General features: G+C 37.2%; 1 protein-coding gene across 1 annotated transcript in view; it reads right to left on the reverse strand.

The window, feature by feature from the left end:
• Window positions 1-755: 755 nt before the first annotated feature.
• Window positions 756-17,549, reverse strand: part of LOC121375154 (kelch-like protein 8) — a 31,151-nt gene continuing 14,357 nt past the window's right edge. Inside the window, exons 2-9 of the mRNA XM_041502425.1 lie at window positions 13,461-14,621; window positions 12,784-12,927; window positions 10,880-10,991; window positions 9,988-10,156; window positions 9,217-9,376; window positions 8,684-8,885; window positions 7,391-7,504; window positions 756-1,613 (exon numbers count right to left, since the gene is read on the reverse strand). Coding sequence (XP_041358359.1) covers window positions 1,586-1,613; window positions 7,391-7,504; window positions 8,684-8,885; window positions 9,217-9,376; window positions 9,988-10,156; window positions 10,880-10,991; window positions 12,784-12,927; window positions 13,461-14,529 — 1,998 coding nt within the window. The 5' untranslated portion in view covers window positions 14,530-14,621 and the 3' untranslated portion in view covers window positions 756-1,585. The remainder of the gene's footprint in view (window positions 1,614-7,390; window positions 7,505-8,683; window positions 8,886-9,216; window positions 9,377-9,987; window positions 10,157-10,879; window positions 10,992-12,783; window positions 12,928-13,460; window positions 14,622-17,549) is intronic.

The following is a 17,549-nucleotide window of genomic DNA, read 5'->3' on the forward strand; positions in this document are numbered from 1 at the left end:
AATTTGTACAGCAACATACACAATATTTTAACAAAACATCTATTCCAAGTATTGCACAAAATACTAAGCATTTTCAACTGTTTTAATGTTTCCAATACTTACATCACATACAAGCAAAACAATATACATGGCAGATAATCTCATTTGCATAAAATATTTTACAGAAAACAATTACGAAAAGATACATCAAGCAAATACCCACAGGTAAAGTACCGCAATATTGTGCAACTATTTAGAGTCAACTTGAACATGTTTAATAAAACTGCCATGACTCTAGAGCATAACCACAAACTGATGGTAAATGCTGCACAATGTAGTTACTTGTCACTGAAAAGCTGGCAAGGTTTTTATATTTTATTTTTTAGTCAGGACTACACAACATTCGTCACAATCTGACGAGCAATTTTGAACCAAGATTAGTTACAAACATGTTAATCACCATTTTGATCCTAAACTTCATTACAAAAGTATTTAATACAGGTAACCATTCTTAAATAACCATGATCTTAACTGATATAACTAGATTGCATGAGCAACATGGTCATGACATTTAGGTTTGTTTTGTTTAATGACACCACTAGAGCACATTGATTTATATATCATCGGCTATTGGATGTCAAACATTTGGAAATTTGAACATATAGTCTTAGGAAACCTGCTACATTTTTCCATTGGTAGCAAGGGATCTTTTGGTACACCATCCAAAAGACAGGGTAGCACATACCATGGCCTTTGATATACCAGTCGTGGTGCACTGGCTGGAACAAGAAATAGCCCAATGGGCCCACCGATGGGGATTGATCCCAAACTGATCACACATCAAGCACACACTTTACCACCGGGCTATGTCCCGCCCCGGTCATGACATTAAATAAAAGTATCAAAAGCTTTTAGTCATCAGCTTTTTATATAGAATATAAACAGTACACTAATATTTGCTCTACAAATATAGTTTTATGTGCAAATAGCTAGAATGTAAATCATTTTAAACCATAATTAGATAATGTAAAATAGTCTAGTCACCGTATCTGGAACATTAATAGAAAATTTGATTATTATATGCTTCCTTGTAGAAGTTAAGTTTTATAATTTTAAAAAAATCACATATACAATATGGTTGTTCCATATTTGGTTATGGGGGTAGGGGAGGGAGTATGCAGGAGGCATTGTAATTATTATTCTATCTTGATGGGTCTATCACATCTTTTCTCTCATGTATATGCTGTTGGGGTTTTAAATTGTAAATTTTGATATACATAAAATAATTGTCTCCCTCACCCACACTCCATGTCAAGAACTTTTCAGATTCATTTACAAAGGAAAGTGTAAAGTCATTTTAAAGCAATACTAAAATACAAAAGCCATAATGGAATATAAAATGGCATCGATGAAATATAAAAATTGTTTCAGGTGTACAAAAGAAGTACAGATCTAAATAACATGCCATAAGTTGGATTAGTTATGCCATTGGTAATGTAATGCTCTTGAAGACAAACCTTCAAGCAATAGACTGGTTCAAGTGATAGGTAACTTGTGTAGACTGGTTCACAGGACCAGATCCCACCCTAACAGCAAGTTATAGTTGCTAATACTGGACCAGTCCAATAAGGAATCTGAAAAAAGTCAAACAATGTTGTCCAGTGCACAGTACTCTAAAGCAAATGTAAGTAATACATATATTCAGTAAAAACATGCATACTGGGGATATTTGCAAGGAAAAAAAGAAATGTGATATGGTTAATTTTCCGATAGAAATGTTTAGGCTTAAAAGAAATACATTGTCAAGAATATTCATATTCTGATTAAAACAATACAACACAGGGACAAAAAAAGAATAAAGCATTGGAAAATGTTCACACAAATTCAACGATACATAAGGTAAAATCACAAACCATGTTTATTTCTTTAAACACTGACCATATTAATGTAACAACCTTCATAAGGATTACCTATAGCAGTGATAGGCTAAAATTGTAAAATGTAAATCTAATAATGACCAGCAAGTCTTGCTGCCAGTGACAGTGACAACACAAAAAGTCATTTTACTCTCAGTCATTTGTGAAAACAGTGGTCCTGGTAACAGTTACAATGCAGATAATTTTACAATCACTTGTGTTAACAACATAACTGTTAGGTTTGGCTAGTAATAATATACCCACTAAACTGAAAAGATATCATAAAAGACAAGAGACAAATTCATGCGTTTTTTGTGTGTGTTTTTAAAACCCTCTGTATTAAATAACAGTTCCTCGAATACAATACATTGGTTCTAATACTGGTTTTGTGTAAAAGGGGAGATAAGTTTATGTTTGAACATTATGGTGCATGTGATGTTACTCATAATTCTACTTGTTCAAAAGGTGAGATTAACTCACAAATGAATTGCATATCAATAAGATGAAATGATTTGGTCCTATTACTACATATATTATACAGAGTTATAACTTAAAAATGTATTTCAAAGCAAAATAATTTTGGTCCTATTATCAAGTTTTTAACATCACTAGACCAAGGAGACGGCCACTTCAAAAAATGTTAATATGGCTTAGTGGTGTGTGCATGATTGATATCTTAAAATCTGTACCAAATAATTTTAATTAAAGCTGTTTCTAAATGTATGACTAGCACCATGGCTACATTTAGATCTCAACATAATGGTTTAAATTTAGAAATGTATATCAACTAGATTAAATTCATGGTCCCACATTAATAAACAATATATATATATATATAATTGTTTATCAAACATTGTCTAAATGAGCAATTTTCAATCCTTCAGCAATTATTATTTTGACTGCTTAGTGATGACTGCATAAATACATGCAAATTCATTTGAAGATTGTAATACATGTCTATAAAATGTAAAAACTGCTATAAAATATCATAAAAATCTCTAATGAATGATTAATTATCTAAAGCAATCCAAGACAACAATCTCACCAATTTGACGATACTGATTGGGCAACTGTCAAGAAAAGCTTAACCACAAATTGTTATATTTTTTACTATGTCATATTTTATTGACAGCTTTACATGATGAATACAAGTCCTGTGAAATTAAAAACCTAAGTTACAATAAAGTGAATTTTTTTTTTTTGGGGGGGGGGGGGGGGGGGGGGGGATTAAATGATTTTCTAAAAATAATGTTTAATTAATTAATGTAAAGTTTATTATAAATCTCATTCTGTTAAAAAACTTGTAAAGAAACATCTCACCATGACAATATAATGTAGACCTAAATTTCGCAAAACCACTGAAAATGTGATATCGAAATTCCAGCTTCATTGAAGCAAGCAACAATAATCTATCCATGACATTTATTAAAATACAGAAACCTGCTATATATGATCAATATAAAAAATGTAGTAAATGTAGATCTATTTAAAAATTGAAATGAAGCTCAAATCCACCATGACCAGTAAAATCAAGCAACATCTCATAAGATCCTGATTAAAAGTACATGGCTGTTAACTGTCTGTCGTGAGACGGATTTCCGTCGTGAGAGAAATTGTGGAAATAATTTTTTCAGTCAGGTTTTTTTTTTTTTTTTAAATAAGAATCACTTCGGCCGTTTTCGGTTTCCGTAATGTCAACCTGATCGCTTCGGACGTTTTCTTTGCCCCACTGACCCCCTTTAGGGACCCATCCCAGGGTATAATCTACTATACATTTCACCGGCCCCATTCCCCTAATGTAAATTCCCAATCCAATATCAAACTTTTCCCCAATTAGACCCTTCAACCCAACAGTTTCCCAATAAAGATTCCCAAAGTTGCTCTTATCGTGGACACTTGAATTCATATTTTTTTTTACAAATTTAGCTAATTGTATACATTTGTTTTAAATGACATCGAAAAAGTTTCGTTTTGGTTTTCCGATCGATTAAGAACACGTGACGAACAACTCTGACCTGGATATGCAAATTAGGTGTATCCTGTTTTGATACAGTCTGCTGTATCGTAGTTTTTAGTAATAATGCCTACATTGTCTAATATAATATATTTTTGGTAGAAGAATTAACTTTTTGTTTTAATCCATCCATTTGCGTTAACACACATTTGGGATCTATCGCAACACGTCCAACCCTAGTGGTATATGGACATGTTAAATTGTTATCTATCTATCCAATCCGCTATTTATGGATGTGGAAAGTAAAAGTATTGACTTAATGTGCATCCTGCACTACCATTTGCTGTGCTATTTTAAGCAGACGATCTTATTTTGTAAAAAGGTGTGTACATATGTTTCGTACTTTTTTTCTTCAGATATTTTATTATTATTATATTAAAAAAAAATTAAAATCATGTTTGGTACAGTTTTTGTAATTAAACCCCCTAAAAAAACCCGTTACTACAGTAGTTGTAAATTAAGTGAAAAAAAACCCTAATTTAAATGTGCTACTTACTCTCTTTGAAGTAATGGCCGTACCCGATGTCACACCATGTGATGAACAGCACGTGCGAGTTTGAACACTGTTACAATGTAATAGTTCTGCTGGGAGATTATTAGATTGCGTATTATAGATATTAAGACTTAATAAAATTGATCCGGTGAAAAATTAACATTTACTGACCAGCGGTATGTTACTTCTTTATTATTTACGATTGAATAATGGGGTCATTCGAGAACTACTCAACGTGCACTAAGGAGAGTAGGAATTATGGGATGTGTGACAAAACGTAATTGTGTGTGTGTGGGGGGGGGGGGGGGGGGGGGGGAGAGGGTGTTATTGTGCAACGTAATGTTAATTAATAAAGTATGCAACCAGTCATTGCCGTTTTATTTTAACATATATGTATTACTAAAGACCCCAAAGTAAAATATGACATGGTCACAAAACGTTACACGAGCGAGAGGGGTATTAAAACTGCAAGATTTTGCGTTACGTATTGTTAAATGGACACAAAGATCAACAAAGGACTATTCAACGTTAGCGTAATGCAGTATCAGACATTGGCTTTTACCCCAATTTTTAACGACCATAATGAATTTGCAATAAGACTACGGCGACCCGATGTAAATGTATTTGAATATTTGATTTGCCGTCCATTAGCTGGCGGTCAAGCCTAAATAAATAATATCAAGTAATAATGCAAACTTTTAAAAAAATGTCCGTAGCTTGTGAAAGAACACCCCAGCAAATGTCAGCCTAATAGGACTATTTTTATTAATATAGGTTCACTGCAGGACCCATCAAATTAATGTTTGGGTTGGGAGAAATACATGTTTAAAGTGGACTACAATTATCATGTAAAACACTACCATTTTGAATGGTGATATAATCATGGCACTGACATCCGCCATCTAAACCCCCAACCAGGGCAATGCCCTGTACATGAAATTTCAGTCACAACATTTTACTTTTGTTAACAGCCATGAAAGTATCAAACTAAGCAGATCTAAATTACATCTGGTGTATTAACTACACATAAATTCCGTACACCAACATTATAAATTAAAATATATCTTAAAAAAAAAAAAAAAAAATCCAATCTGATTTCTGAAATAGTAGTTGACAGAATTATTTTTCAATTCTGTGAAATATCCTTGACAGAATTATTTTTCAATTCTGTGAAATATCCAACAAGTATAAATAACACAATGCGATTAAAGGTATATATAGAGGATTTGTCACGATTATTTTTTTAATATGGAAAATATCAACTGAGTCTATATTAATCGGTATTTGTCGAGGCTCTGCTGAGACAAATACCGATTAACTAGACAAGGTTGATATTTTACATATTTAAAAAAACGAGTAGCGAATTCTATTTATCCTATAACACTTCTAAAATAATATTTTAATTAAATTTTTAGTAAATCACAGTACTAAAGTCGGTAATATGACATCATCATGATTAGCACAAATTAGTTTGATGTCACGCATTTTAACTAAATCTTTGAAAACGTTACGCTCAGATACACAGGTCTTATTGGCTTGTCAGCAAATGGCCCATCCACAGCATCACATTACATAGAGACCTTGCAAATTTGCATACCATTATTAACCAGGTTAATACACTAAAATTATCACATGGGTTTATGACATGGATATCATGGGTAAGTTATAGGATATATATATATATATACATTCTGAACAACCGAAAAGTTATGATCTATTGCAATTCAACATTTCACTTCTGGATTTTAATATATTTACCAAAAAAAAAAAAGAAAAAAAAAGAAAGAAAAGCCTTGATCAACAAGATGTAAAAATACGGTAAGAGGTTTAAATCTGTTTTCAAATTATGTGTCGTGATACTATTTTGCACCTTGGTTATATTTTGTAACCAGACTTCGTTATGAAAATCAAAATTGAGATTAGCAATTAACTGCTCCCTCAACTTGAATTATGGGGAGCCATCTGAAATATTACCATAATGATACCATATAAATTGCTAAAGGGAGCTCAAAATTACTCTCCTTGGACTAGTCCTAGGCGAGTGAGAGTGATAGCTCCCCTTAAATGGTGAGGTCTATACATCAAATATAATAATTTTATAATCATCATCACCGTACATGTGTAACAGTGGGTGGTTGTCAGTCGGCTGTCGTGAATATCAACAAACCGGTCTGAATGCACAGAAAAATAATTTTTACCCATTAAAAAGCACTTCAAAACATTTGTTTGAAATTTGATATTATATTTTCTTTTATATTTATCAGTCATCTGTCATGAATATTAACTATACGGTGGACATAAAAAAATCGGTCTGATTGCACTAAACACTTGTTACCCATTAAAAAGCACCTCAAAATATTTCTTTGAAATCTGACATTTTCTTTTCTTTCTTAATTATCAGCCATCTGTCACGAATATTAACTATAGAGTGGACATCAACAAACCTGTTTGATTGTACTAAATAATTTTTACCCATGAAAACAAATCACCTCAAAATATTTTGTTTGAAATTTGACATGATATTGTGTTTTATAATTATAATTAGTCTCATTATTGCATTACTTTTCAACAATGAACCTGCCAAATATTGAAATTGTGTTCCACAGTTTTCTAGGTATTAACAATAAGAACTGATGAGGTTATCTTCTTTCACAGCCACAGCCACGCTAGAATATATGTCAAACATATACATTTGTATGTGCAACCAAAAACTAATAATTTCCCGAATCAGTGTCCCATACATTAGTAAGACCACAATACCTGTTTTTAACCAATTGTGTACATAAATATATAATAGTTTAATACCATAATACCTGTCTGTGCAACAACATGCTTTAAACACCAACAAAAAAGGTTATTAATTTTAAATATATCACAATAGCTGCTAACATAGCAGCCGAAGGACTAAGTGAACGAAACCTGACAAAGTGTTACAGAAGCTAGTATATGAAAGATCACAGAGGGAAGCGTAACACTGATTATACACACTGTAAGCGTTCGGATGTGTTCCGCACAACTTTCCTCAGATTCTTTAGCACACTATCACACGCCGTGACGCCAGCTCCCGCTCGGAACTGCTGAATTCCTCGCATCACTGTCCACCTGCAACAAACAATGTCATCATTAGATCAGAAGGTAGGACATGTTCTTGGTCAGAAGACCCCTATTCTCCTCCAATTAATCATGGACTGAAACAATTGCAGTGATCATCTTTATTGTTTACTGGACATGTATTAAGACCATAAGCAATGAAGCAATAAAACCAACATCATAATAAAACAAAAAATCCCAACAAAATAAGATGCAGTCCACAACAGAATCATTAGCATGACTGTCTGTTTGTTCCCACCATTCTAAAACTAGAATAACACTGGAGCATTAAAAAGCAAGCAGAAGCAGGGGTGGGAATTGGTGAACTGTAAAATAGAGGAAATTTAGAGGGGTCCCAGAAATTCTTGAAATCCTAGGTTAAATTCTGTGCCATCTGACACATTCTGGAGGAAAGGATGATTAAAATGCAAGGAAATGCAAAGTTCCATGAGAGGAAAACAGCTGATCTGAGGAGAATTCCCACCCCAGCTGAAGGGATACTAATATTATTACAACTCAACAATAAAGTTTATGCCAAAACATGATCTATACCCAATGAAAAGGATGTTAAAACTGTGCTTGGTATGATACATGCTATGTCATGTTGCAACAAAACTGATGTAAATGGACATATTGCAGTTTGGAAATGAACCCTTCATACATCTAATAACATCTCAGCATTGTTTAAATTATGATTATTTGGTGTCTAACATATGGTTATTTTGACTCTTTACTTGAAAAAAAATGCAGAAAATAAGCTATCACAAAGGCTACTACCACTGAAAAGCAGAGCCCATAGATAGAATAGTACATACCAAGGCAAATGATGTACCAACCTTTGGGTACTGGTTGGAAGAGGGGGAAAATATCTATCCAAGGTAATAAACCCTGTGATCTATTGCACCTCGAAGGAGCGCTCCACCACCGAGACACATAAATGGAAACAACAACGTGGATGTTGTCTTTACAAAACTGATTATCAAGTATGTTTCCACCTTTCAAAAACTAGCACCATACTGGAGGAAAAAAAAAGAAATGTTTTATTTAACGATGCACTCCACACATTTTATTTACGGTTATATTGCGTCAGACATATGGTTACGGACCACACAGATATTGAGAGAGGAAACCCGCTGTCGCCACTTCATGGGCCCGTACTGGAGGAGTACCTGGTATTCTGAGTATACTTACGTGTCAGTGATTGGGTCGAAGGCTTCCACCGAGTTGAGATAATTAGATCCGTCATGGCCGCCCACTGCGTACAGTTTGCCTCCAAGTGCGTCGAGCCCGACCCCTCCCCGACAACACAACATGCCATTGACCACAGACCACGTGTCAGACTTTGGGTCATACCGCTCCACCGAGTCGAGGGGGGAGTTGTCATCAAAACCACCTGAAACACCAGCAGTTAAAACGTTAACGTTTATTTAGTTTAACACCACTAGAGCACACAGACTAATCAGTCAATGATTAATGGATGTTTAACATCTAGTAAGTCTGACATAGTCTTCAGAGGCAACCTGCTATTTTTTTCCATTATCAGCAAGGAATCTTTTATTCTCAAAGTCTGGCCAGCACATACCACAGCCTTTAATATACAGTCATTGGGCACTCGCTGGGACGGGAAAAAAATAATAATCAGAGAATGGGTCCACCGAGGGGATTTGATCCTTTGAGATAAAAAAATCCCTAAAATGTCTAATGGACCACATGTGTATACTGACCTACAACATAAATAGCACCATACAGCACTGCCACTCCAGCTCCTGCCCGTTTTTTGTTCATGCTGCCGATAGGCGTCCACTTGTTTAAATACGGGTCATAGCGCTCACACTTGTCAAGTGAGCTCGTTCCATCATTGCCCCCAATAGCATAGATATGACCCTGAAATTGCCAATGGTGTCACATATTACGAAATGGGTACAAGAAATCATTTGAAAGAGATATTAATCATGACCTAACTAAAAATAACTTCTATTTCTATTAACTTCATATTAACAGTGTTATTATACCTGCATCACTGTTCGGTACTGAAGCTTGATAATCTACATGTTGTTAAAGATGCAATCTCATCTTTCCATTCTTTAACATAATTTACCAAGCTCAACTGAACTAGTTTTAATAAATTTATGTGATATCGACAACTGCCTTATTGCAACATACGATTCTCACCATCATTGTCCAGTACAATGCACCACTAAACAAATCAAAATCTAATTGCTCTCATTGCTTTGCAATGGTATACAGTGCACTTTTTATGACCTAGATCTAAAATCCCAGCTACCATAAATCGAAGAATGGTGCCTCATGGGAATCAACTGAAACTGGATGATCTATTTGTAAATACTGAAACATAGAACATAAAGTCAAGACTGCAGCTTTTATTACATGGTATTTCATTCCACAACACTGACATATTAATCTTAGTCAACGACCAATGATAAAAATGTACTGAATCACCAAATTTCAACCCTCCAATCAGTGTACCATAATACCTTGAGTGACGCGATGCCGACCCCGCCTCTCGGTGTGGTCATGCTAGCGACCGATGACCAGCTGTCTGTGAGGATGTCATATCTCTCCACCGTGCTGAAGCAGGTCGAGTCGTCCAGACCACCCACCGCGTAGATCGGACCTCCAAGACTGGCCAGGGCTATTCCTCGTCTGTGAGGGTAAATAACATATTATATATATATATACAATACAAAACATATCAAGACTTGAATGCAAGAATCATACCAAAACTTTGAATTCTACACTGTCGGTTACTGGGTTTTTAAAACAAAGGTCTTTTTAAAAAAAATGTTTTACCAAATATATACAGTAATACCCTCTGAACCAAACACCCATGGGACTAAGTGAAAAAGTCCAGTTTTAAGGGGAATCCTGTTAAAAGATTCTGTTCTGTACTGATATTTAAAAAAACCATTTGGTTTTGAGGGGATTACGGTTTACTGAGCATCTGGTTTTAATCACTACTACATACACTATAGGAAGAAACCCGACAGCACCCCCTTTCAATAGTGTTCTGGTTAAATGTGTAGTTTGGCAGGCACAGATTGCGTAGCTTTGATATAGTTTTTTTTCTGCCCGTAATCAGAGCGATATAACTACATAACTGTCCAACTGTCTGTATTGCTCTCTTATGGTCAGAGTATTTGGGCTAGATTTTTAGCTGCAGTCAAGAAATAAACTGATTGTTTCTTTGTGGAAACATTTATTATAAATTTGCGAAAAAGCACACGTAAGAAGTAAAATATTTCACTAAACTATTACTTCCGTGACATTATTTTACCTGATGCAAAATAAAACAAATAAGTTAGTAAAGATTATTTTCAAACAAAGATCATGTCTGGCAGCCTACAGCAAAAGTTGACAAATATAAACCTGAATGTTGCCATTGGATGTATCTCCTTCCACTTGTTGGTTTTGGGATCAAACACCTCTCCACTGCTGAGATGTTCTGTGCCGTCGTGTCCACCCACTGCATACAGCAAACCTTCAAAAAGTGAAGCACAGTCAACTATTCAGTCAATAACACAATAGGCTGTAAACTCATTTCAGTTTTATTCAATTCCTCCATTATCACCTTGACCAGAATTAAACTAACAGCATTATACATAATGCAGGGCTTGAAATTAAGAATGTGCTACTTACGACAATTTTGAAATATTTGTATTATAGGCAAAATGCTCTCCTACAGCAAAATTTTAGTCTGTCTACAGCAATGTTAAACCAGTAACTTTTGCAACAAATATAAAAAACATAAATGATCTCTTAAACAGACAGCAATAATTTCTATCCAATGAAAAAAAAAAGAGGACATAAGTAACACACCCGACCTATATCAATTCATATTGCAACTATGGCAATTGCCATCAGTGCCATCATTAAGTTAATGGAATGGGGAAAGGGTCTATGCAAATAAAAATAGAATTTCAGTGGTTAACAATGGAAAAAAATGTTTGTTTCATAACAAACCAGATTTTTTGTTTTTGGGGGGGGGGGGGGGAGATGATAAATTACAGGCACAGCTACTACCATTCAGTGACGGGGAACATAAAGGTGATTTCTAACAATTACCATTAACTGAAGGTACCGCTACTACCATTCAGTGATGGGGAACATAAAGGTGATTTCTAACAATTACCATTAACTGAAGGTACCGCTACTACCATTCAGTGATGGGGAACATAAAGGTGATTTCTAACAATTACCATTAACTGAAGGTACCGCTACTACCATTCAGTGACGGGGAACATAAAGGTGATTTCTAACAATTACCATTATCTGAAGGTACCGCTACTACCATTCAGTGACGGGGAACATAAAGGTGATTTCTAACAATTACCATTATCTGAAGGTACCGCTACTACCATTCAGTGACCGGGAACATAAAGGTGATTTCTAACAATTACCATTATCTGAAGGTACCGCTACTACCATTCAGTGACGGGGAACATAAAGGTGATTTCTAACAATTACCATTATCTGATTTCTAACAATTACCTGAATTATCTGAAGGTACCGCTACTACCATTCAGTGACCGGGAACATAAAGGTGATTTCTAACAATTACCATTATCTGAAGGTACCGCTACTACCATTCAGTGACCGGGAACATAAAGGTGATTTCTAACAATTACCATTATCTGAAGGTACCGCTACTACCATTCAGTGACCGGGAACATAAAGGTGATTTCTAACAATTACCATTAACTGAAGGTACCGCTACTACCATTCAGTGACGGGGAACATAAAGGTGATTTCTAACAATTACCATTATCTGAAGGTACCGCTACTACCATTCAGTGACGGGGAACATAAAGGTGATTTCTAACAATTACCATTATCTGAAGGTACCGCTACTACCATTCAGTGACGGGGAACATAAAGGTGATTTCTAACAATTACCATTATCTGACCGGGAACATAAAGGTGATTTCTAACAATTACCATTATCTGAAGGTACCGCTACTACCATTCAGTGACGGGGAACATAAAGGTGATTTCTAACAATTACCATTATCTGAAGGTACCGCTACTACCATTCAGTGACGGGGAACATAAAGGTGATTTCTAACAATTACCATTATCTGAAGGTACCGCTACTACCATTCAGTGACCGGGAACATAAAGGTGATTTCTAACAATTACCATTATCTGAAGGTACCGCTACTACCATTCAGTGACCGGGAACATAAAGGTGATTTCTAACAATTACCATTATCTGAAGGTACCGCTACTACCATTCAGTGACCGGGAACATAAAGGTGATTTCTAACAATTACCATTAACTGAGCATACACCAACGTGCCGGCGCCGGGTGTGCATCTGTGCGACGTCAAACCACTTGTTTCTGCGGACATCGTAACACTCAGTACTCTTGAAGGGGTCTCCTGACGCTCCACGTCCTCCAACACAGAACAACACACCTGAGAAAATTAAACAGTTAACATATTCATTATGTGCAATATTTATTAGTCGACATTACTCTTGGATGTGGGGAGGGTGTGTTAGTGGGGGTGGGGAGACTGGTCTATGCATTAAATTAGGGTCAGCAACACAAGTGTGATATTGATTTAAAATATACCAATTGCTTCTAGGTGATTACCTAGTCACCACAGCCACAATGAAATAAAGACAATCAAAATTGATAGCTTCATGACATACTAGTAACTTAACCTGAAACTGATTGCTCTGTGATATGTAAATTAACTACAAATGTCAGCATCGTAAATACATTTTAAATGTTTTAAACCTGGTTTTGAGGATATATAAGAAACAGAATACTACATTAATGTCCTTTAGTTATCCAAATGATCTTACAAACTCATTTAAAATCGTCTTCAACTCACTTTTACTCATAAGACATGTTTTCAAACAATTCATAAGATAAATGGCATGTAACGGCCGCTCATATAGTATTCTCTATTTAACACAGCATTCAATCAAATTGAAATCTCACCTGCATAAGCTTTCCTTGGACACGTGCGAGGTGTGACTTTGACATCCGGCACGAGACTGACCAGAGACATCTGGTAATACTTGGCCTCGTCGAGGTAATCGCGACAATCGTGGTTCTTCTTTATCAATTCAGCTGTCTCCACTTTCTCCATGAGGAAAGTCGGGTCCATGAGGGCCAGCTTGACATGGGAGATGAGCCCGGGGAGGTGTTCCCCGCGTGCCTCGGCGTCGTGGTTCACCCATGCCATCAGAGCATCGTACACCTGCTCCTCAGTCTCCACGTGCAGGTCCGGAGAAGACACCAGTCTCTCCAGCAGGTTCACCGGCATGTTCTTGAAGTCAGGGCTTCCCGTGATTTCCAGGAAGTGATCCAGGATGTATTCATCCACAGTCTTCATCAGCTCCACCCGGTTGTGCTGCTCGGCAAAGTTCCTCACGTCTATACAGTTTGATGGGTGGAGGTGGGTCTTCATGAAGTCGCAGCACGCCTGAGCGACGGCCTCGATCTGGAGAATTGAGGATGCGTACAGGATCGACTGAACGTTGTCCGTGGTCAGGCTGATTTTTGATGTGTAAACAAATCGAATAAGCTTTTCCATAGCATTCTCGTCAATATCGTAAATAGTCACCACACCTTGCTTACTTTCCGCCATTTCAGAAGTGAACATGGCTCGAAAATACAGACTGGCACATGCAAGAACCGTTCGATGACACTTAAATGATTTATCCCCGACCTTAAGTTCCACATCACAAAGATGTCCACTTTCATAGAATTCCAGGAGTGTCTTAAAACTGTCTCTGAACAATGTCTTTACTTCGTGAGTGAAAATCGGACAGGACGACATGCTGGCTGAATCAGCTGACCCTGGCCTCTCTAAAGCCTTATCATATGCCATTTTTCTCAAAGAAGCTGAAGAGGCGCGAGATACAGAGTAATATATTTCCGAAGCTGGGCGTAGTTTGTGCTGGAATGAGTTTCTCTTGACGGGAGCTGGGGGTATGGGGGGAGCTGTCCTAGAGTAGCTGGGCAGGCTGTCATTCCGCTGAGGTGGAGAAGGCACGTAAGGCATAATAACTCGGTCACGTCCTCCGTTCCGATACCTTCACTGCCATGTCAAGTAGATCGACTAGCTATAACAGCTGAGACAATCACTAGCAGTACCTGAAATATAAAAGAAACATATACTAATCTGGGCTCATCCTCAACAAGTTATATTCAAGGACATTTTTTCAATCCTTTTTAATTCGTGAATAAGGATCTTAAATGCCACTGACGAAACTCTGAAATTAGTGCAATGAGATGCATTAGAGCAAAGCACAAATTATGCAGTGATTTTCAGTGGTTACTAATGTCACCATCACTTTTTTCACTCTTGCAATGAACCTCTTCACAGCACTTAATAGATATAGCCACCTATTTTTCTTCATAACTTCCTACTTTCAAAGATCATGAGAATTAGGACAATAACCAAATAATTACCACAAAAATCTTCGAAATTGGTAATTTTGAAGAAGATTGATATCCATCATTAAAAAGAAAGTTTATTTATGCAAAAATAGTGTTCTAGTGTAAGCCAAATATATTAAAATAATCAAATGGTTATATATATATCCGATTACTGACAGGTAAGACGTAACATTTGGATGGTAACCTGGACATAAAATATGTCCGAGCTTTAAAGCATTTAACAGATTACTGAACAGAAGGATGGAAGGCTCAAGCAAGACTGGCAGAACATTTGCTACAAGTACCAGGAATCTTTAGTACCATAAGATCATCAAAGGCAACATTAGCTATACAGACATGATATACAGAAATTCACATACACTCTTTTTGCTTCCTATTTTTTGCACAAATTTATTTTGTGCAAGAATATATACCACGACACTGCATCAAATGCAATGGTTACAACATTGGCATCGTTTGTCGTTTTTCTACAACATAAGTACTGGGTTTTTTTGTTAACCCACCAAATAACAACACAACAAGCAGTCTTGATAAAAAGTTCTTGCTTATATCAGAGAATATGATACTCATAAAAACATATTTAAACGTCATTTGTTGGCAATTCAGATCAATTGCATGGCTTCTACAGACAAATTCCGCTTGTATGCATTAATACATTGCCTGACCCTATACACATCATTGATCTAGAAAAACTTTTAATGAGCTAGTTTTGTACATCCTTAAACCCAGAATACTAATGTTCAACTTTAAACCAAAAAAAGTTGTTTTCTTTACACAAATAATTTCTATATGCTGGTAATAGATCTATGCTTTAATACATTGCCTGCCTCAATAAGCTACATCTTTATACACTTAGTATTAATAAACATTTATAAAGAAAACAAACACCCCAAAACAATCACTGGTTTTCACCCCTCCCCCAAATACCCCCCACATGCACACATCCCCCCCCCCGAATAAAAACAAAACAGTGAGAGAGAAAAGATCTACATGGTCTCCATAGAACTTTTGAAGGAATTCACCTTCTACGACAGGTACTCATTAGTACATTAACCGGCACTGAACACATCATTCATCTCAACTTTCTGCAAGCCAAAGCACCACCAGATGTTCTGCTGACACTTAGAGATAGTCAAACACTGCCGTTAGTTCACCACAGAATACCTGCAGTCCAGCACACACACACCAGTCTTAAGTCAACTTAACATGAACAACAACCTGTTGATGTGCTCAAGGTCATTTCCACACCGGTAGCAACTGAATCTAAGCTCTGAAAACTTTCCAACTTGCCAGATAAGAATTACACAAGATGAAATGAGAGAAATATTGGCCGACCCAAAATACAGAGTCTAGGCTGGATACAGTGTGTATGTGCATGCATCCAAGCAGACCAATATAGCACATGGCACCCAGCTGGCCAAAGTAAACAAGTTATTTATGCCCACATTGAATGGCTGCATGAAAGCCGTCATTAGATAAATCATAGTGTAGGTGTTTTTCTCATGACAGTGAATGCCTGTAACACTGTTAAGATTCCAAAGAGGTGCTTCTTTCATACATGTGCAAACTGGTTCCCAATAATGGGATCATTAGAACTGGGTAGTGATATATACTCTTCAAAAAAAGAAACGCAAAAGGGTACAAATGGGTTATAACTCCGATTTTATGTTTCCTACCGGTTCATGCTTTGTGAATATAAGGTCATTGCATGTCCCAAACACATTCCCACGGTTACATTCGATAAAACGCAGCTACTGTACAATAAAGTTCCAAAATGTGAATATTCGCAAAAACGCAGCCACGTGCAAACCATGTCACCACTGCACGTGCGTTGTCTGCACGTGCAACATGAACACCGACAGTATAAAAGTGCAGGGTGTTCGCTTGCCTGGCCTCTGTATCTGGCCGACAGTTGACAATCCAGGACATGCCACGTCTCAGTGAACCGCAGAGAAACAATGCCATCGGCCGACTAGACGCAGGCGAATCCAGAATGGCCGTTGCCAGGGCATTCCATGTGTCCCCAAGCACCATCTCCAGACTGTGGGACCGTTACCAGCAACATGGATCAACACGTGACCTCCCTAGATCCGGTCACTACCCCCGGGCAGGACCGCTACATCCGGGTATGCCACCTTCGGGAACGATTGACTACTGCCACCTCCACAGCCGCAGCAATACCAGGTTTGCGCAGGATATCCGACCAGACCGTACGGAACCACCTACGTGAGGTAGGAATTCGTGCCAGACGTCCAGTTCGAGGTGTCATCTTAACACCACAACACCGTCGACTCCGACTGCAGTGGTGCCAGATTCATCGACAATGGCCTCAACTGCGATGGAGACAGGTGTGGTTCAGTGACGAGTCCCGATTTCTGCTCCGACGTCATGATGGAATATGTCGCGTGATTAGGCGTCGTGGTGAACGTTATGCGGCAAACTGCGTGCAGGAAGTGGACAGATTCGGCGGGGGTAGTGTCATGGTGTGGGCAGCCATCTCACACACTGGCAGAACTGACCTGGTCCACGTGCAGGGCAACCTGAATGCACAGGGCTACAATGACCAGATCCTCCGGCCACACATCGTTCCAGTTATGGCCAACGCCAACGCAGTGTTCCAAC

The sequence above is a fragment of the Gigantopelta aegis genome, chromosome 6 (genome assembly GCF_016097555.1).
Source record: "Gigantopelta aegis isolate Gae_Host chromosome 6, Gae_host_genome, whole genome shotgun sequence".
NCBI lineage: Eukaryota > Metazoa > Mollusca > Gastropoda > Neomphalida > Peltospiridae > Gigantopelta > Gigantopelta aegis.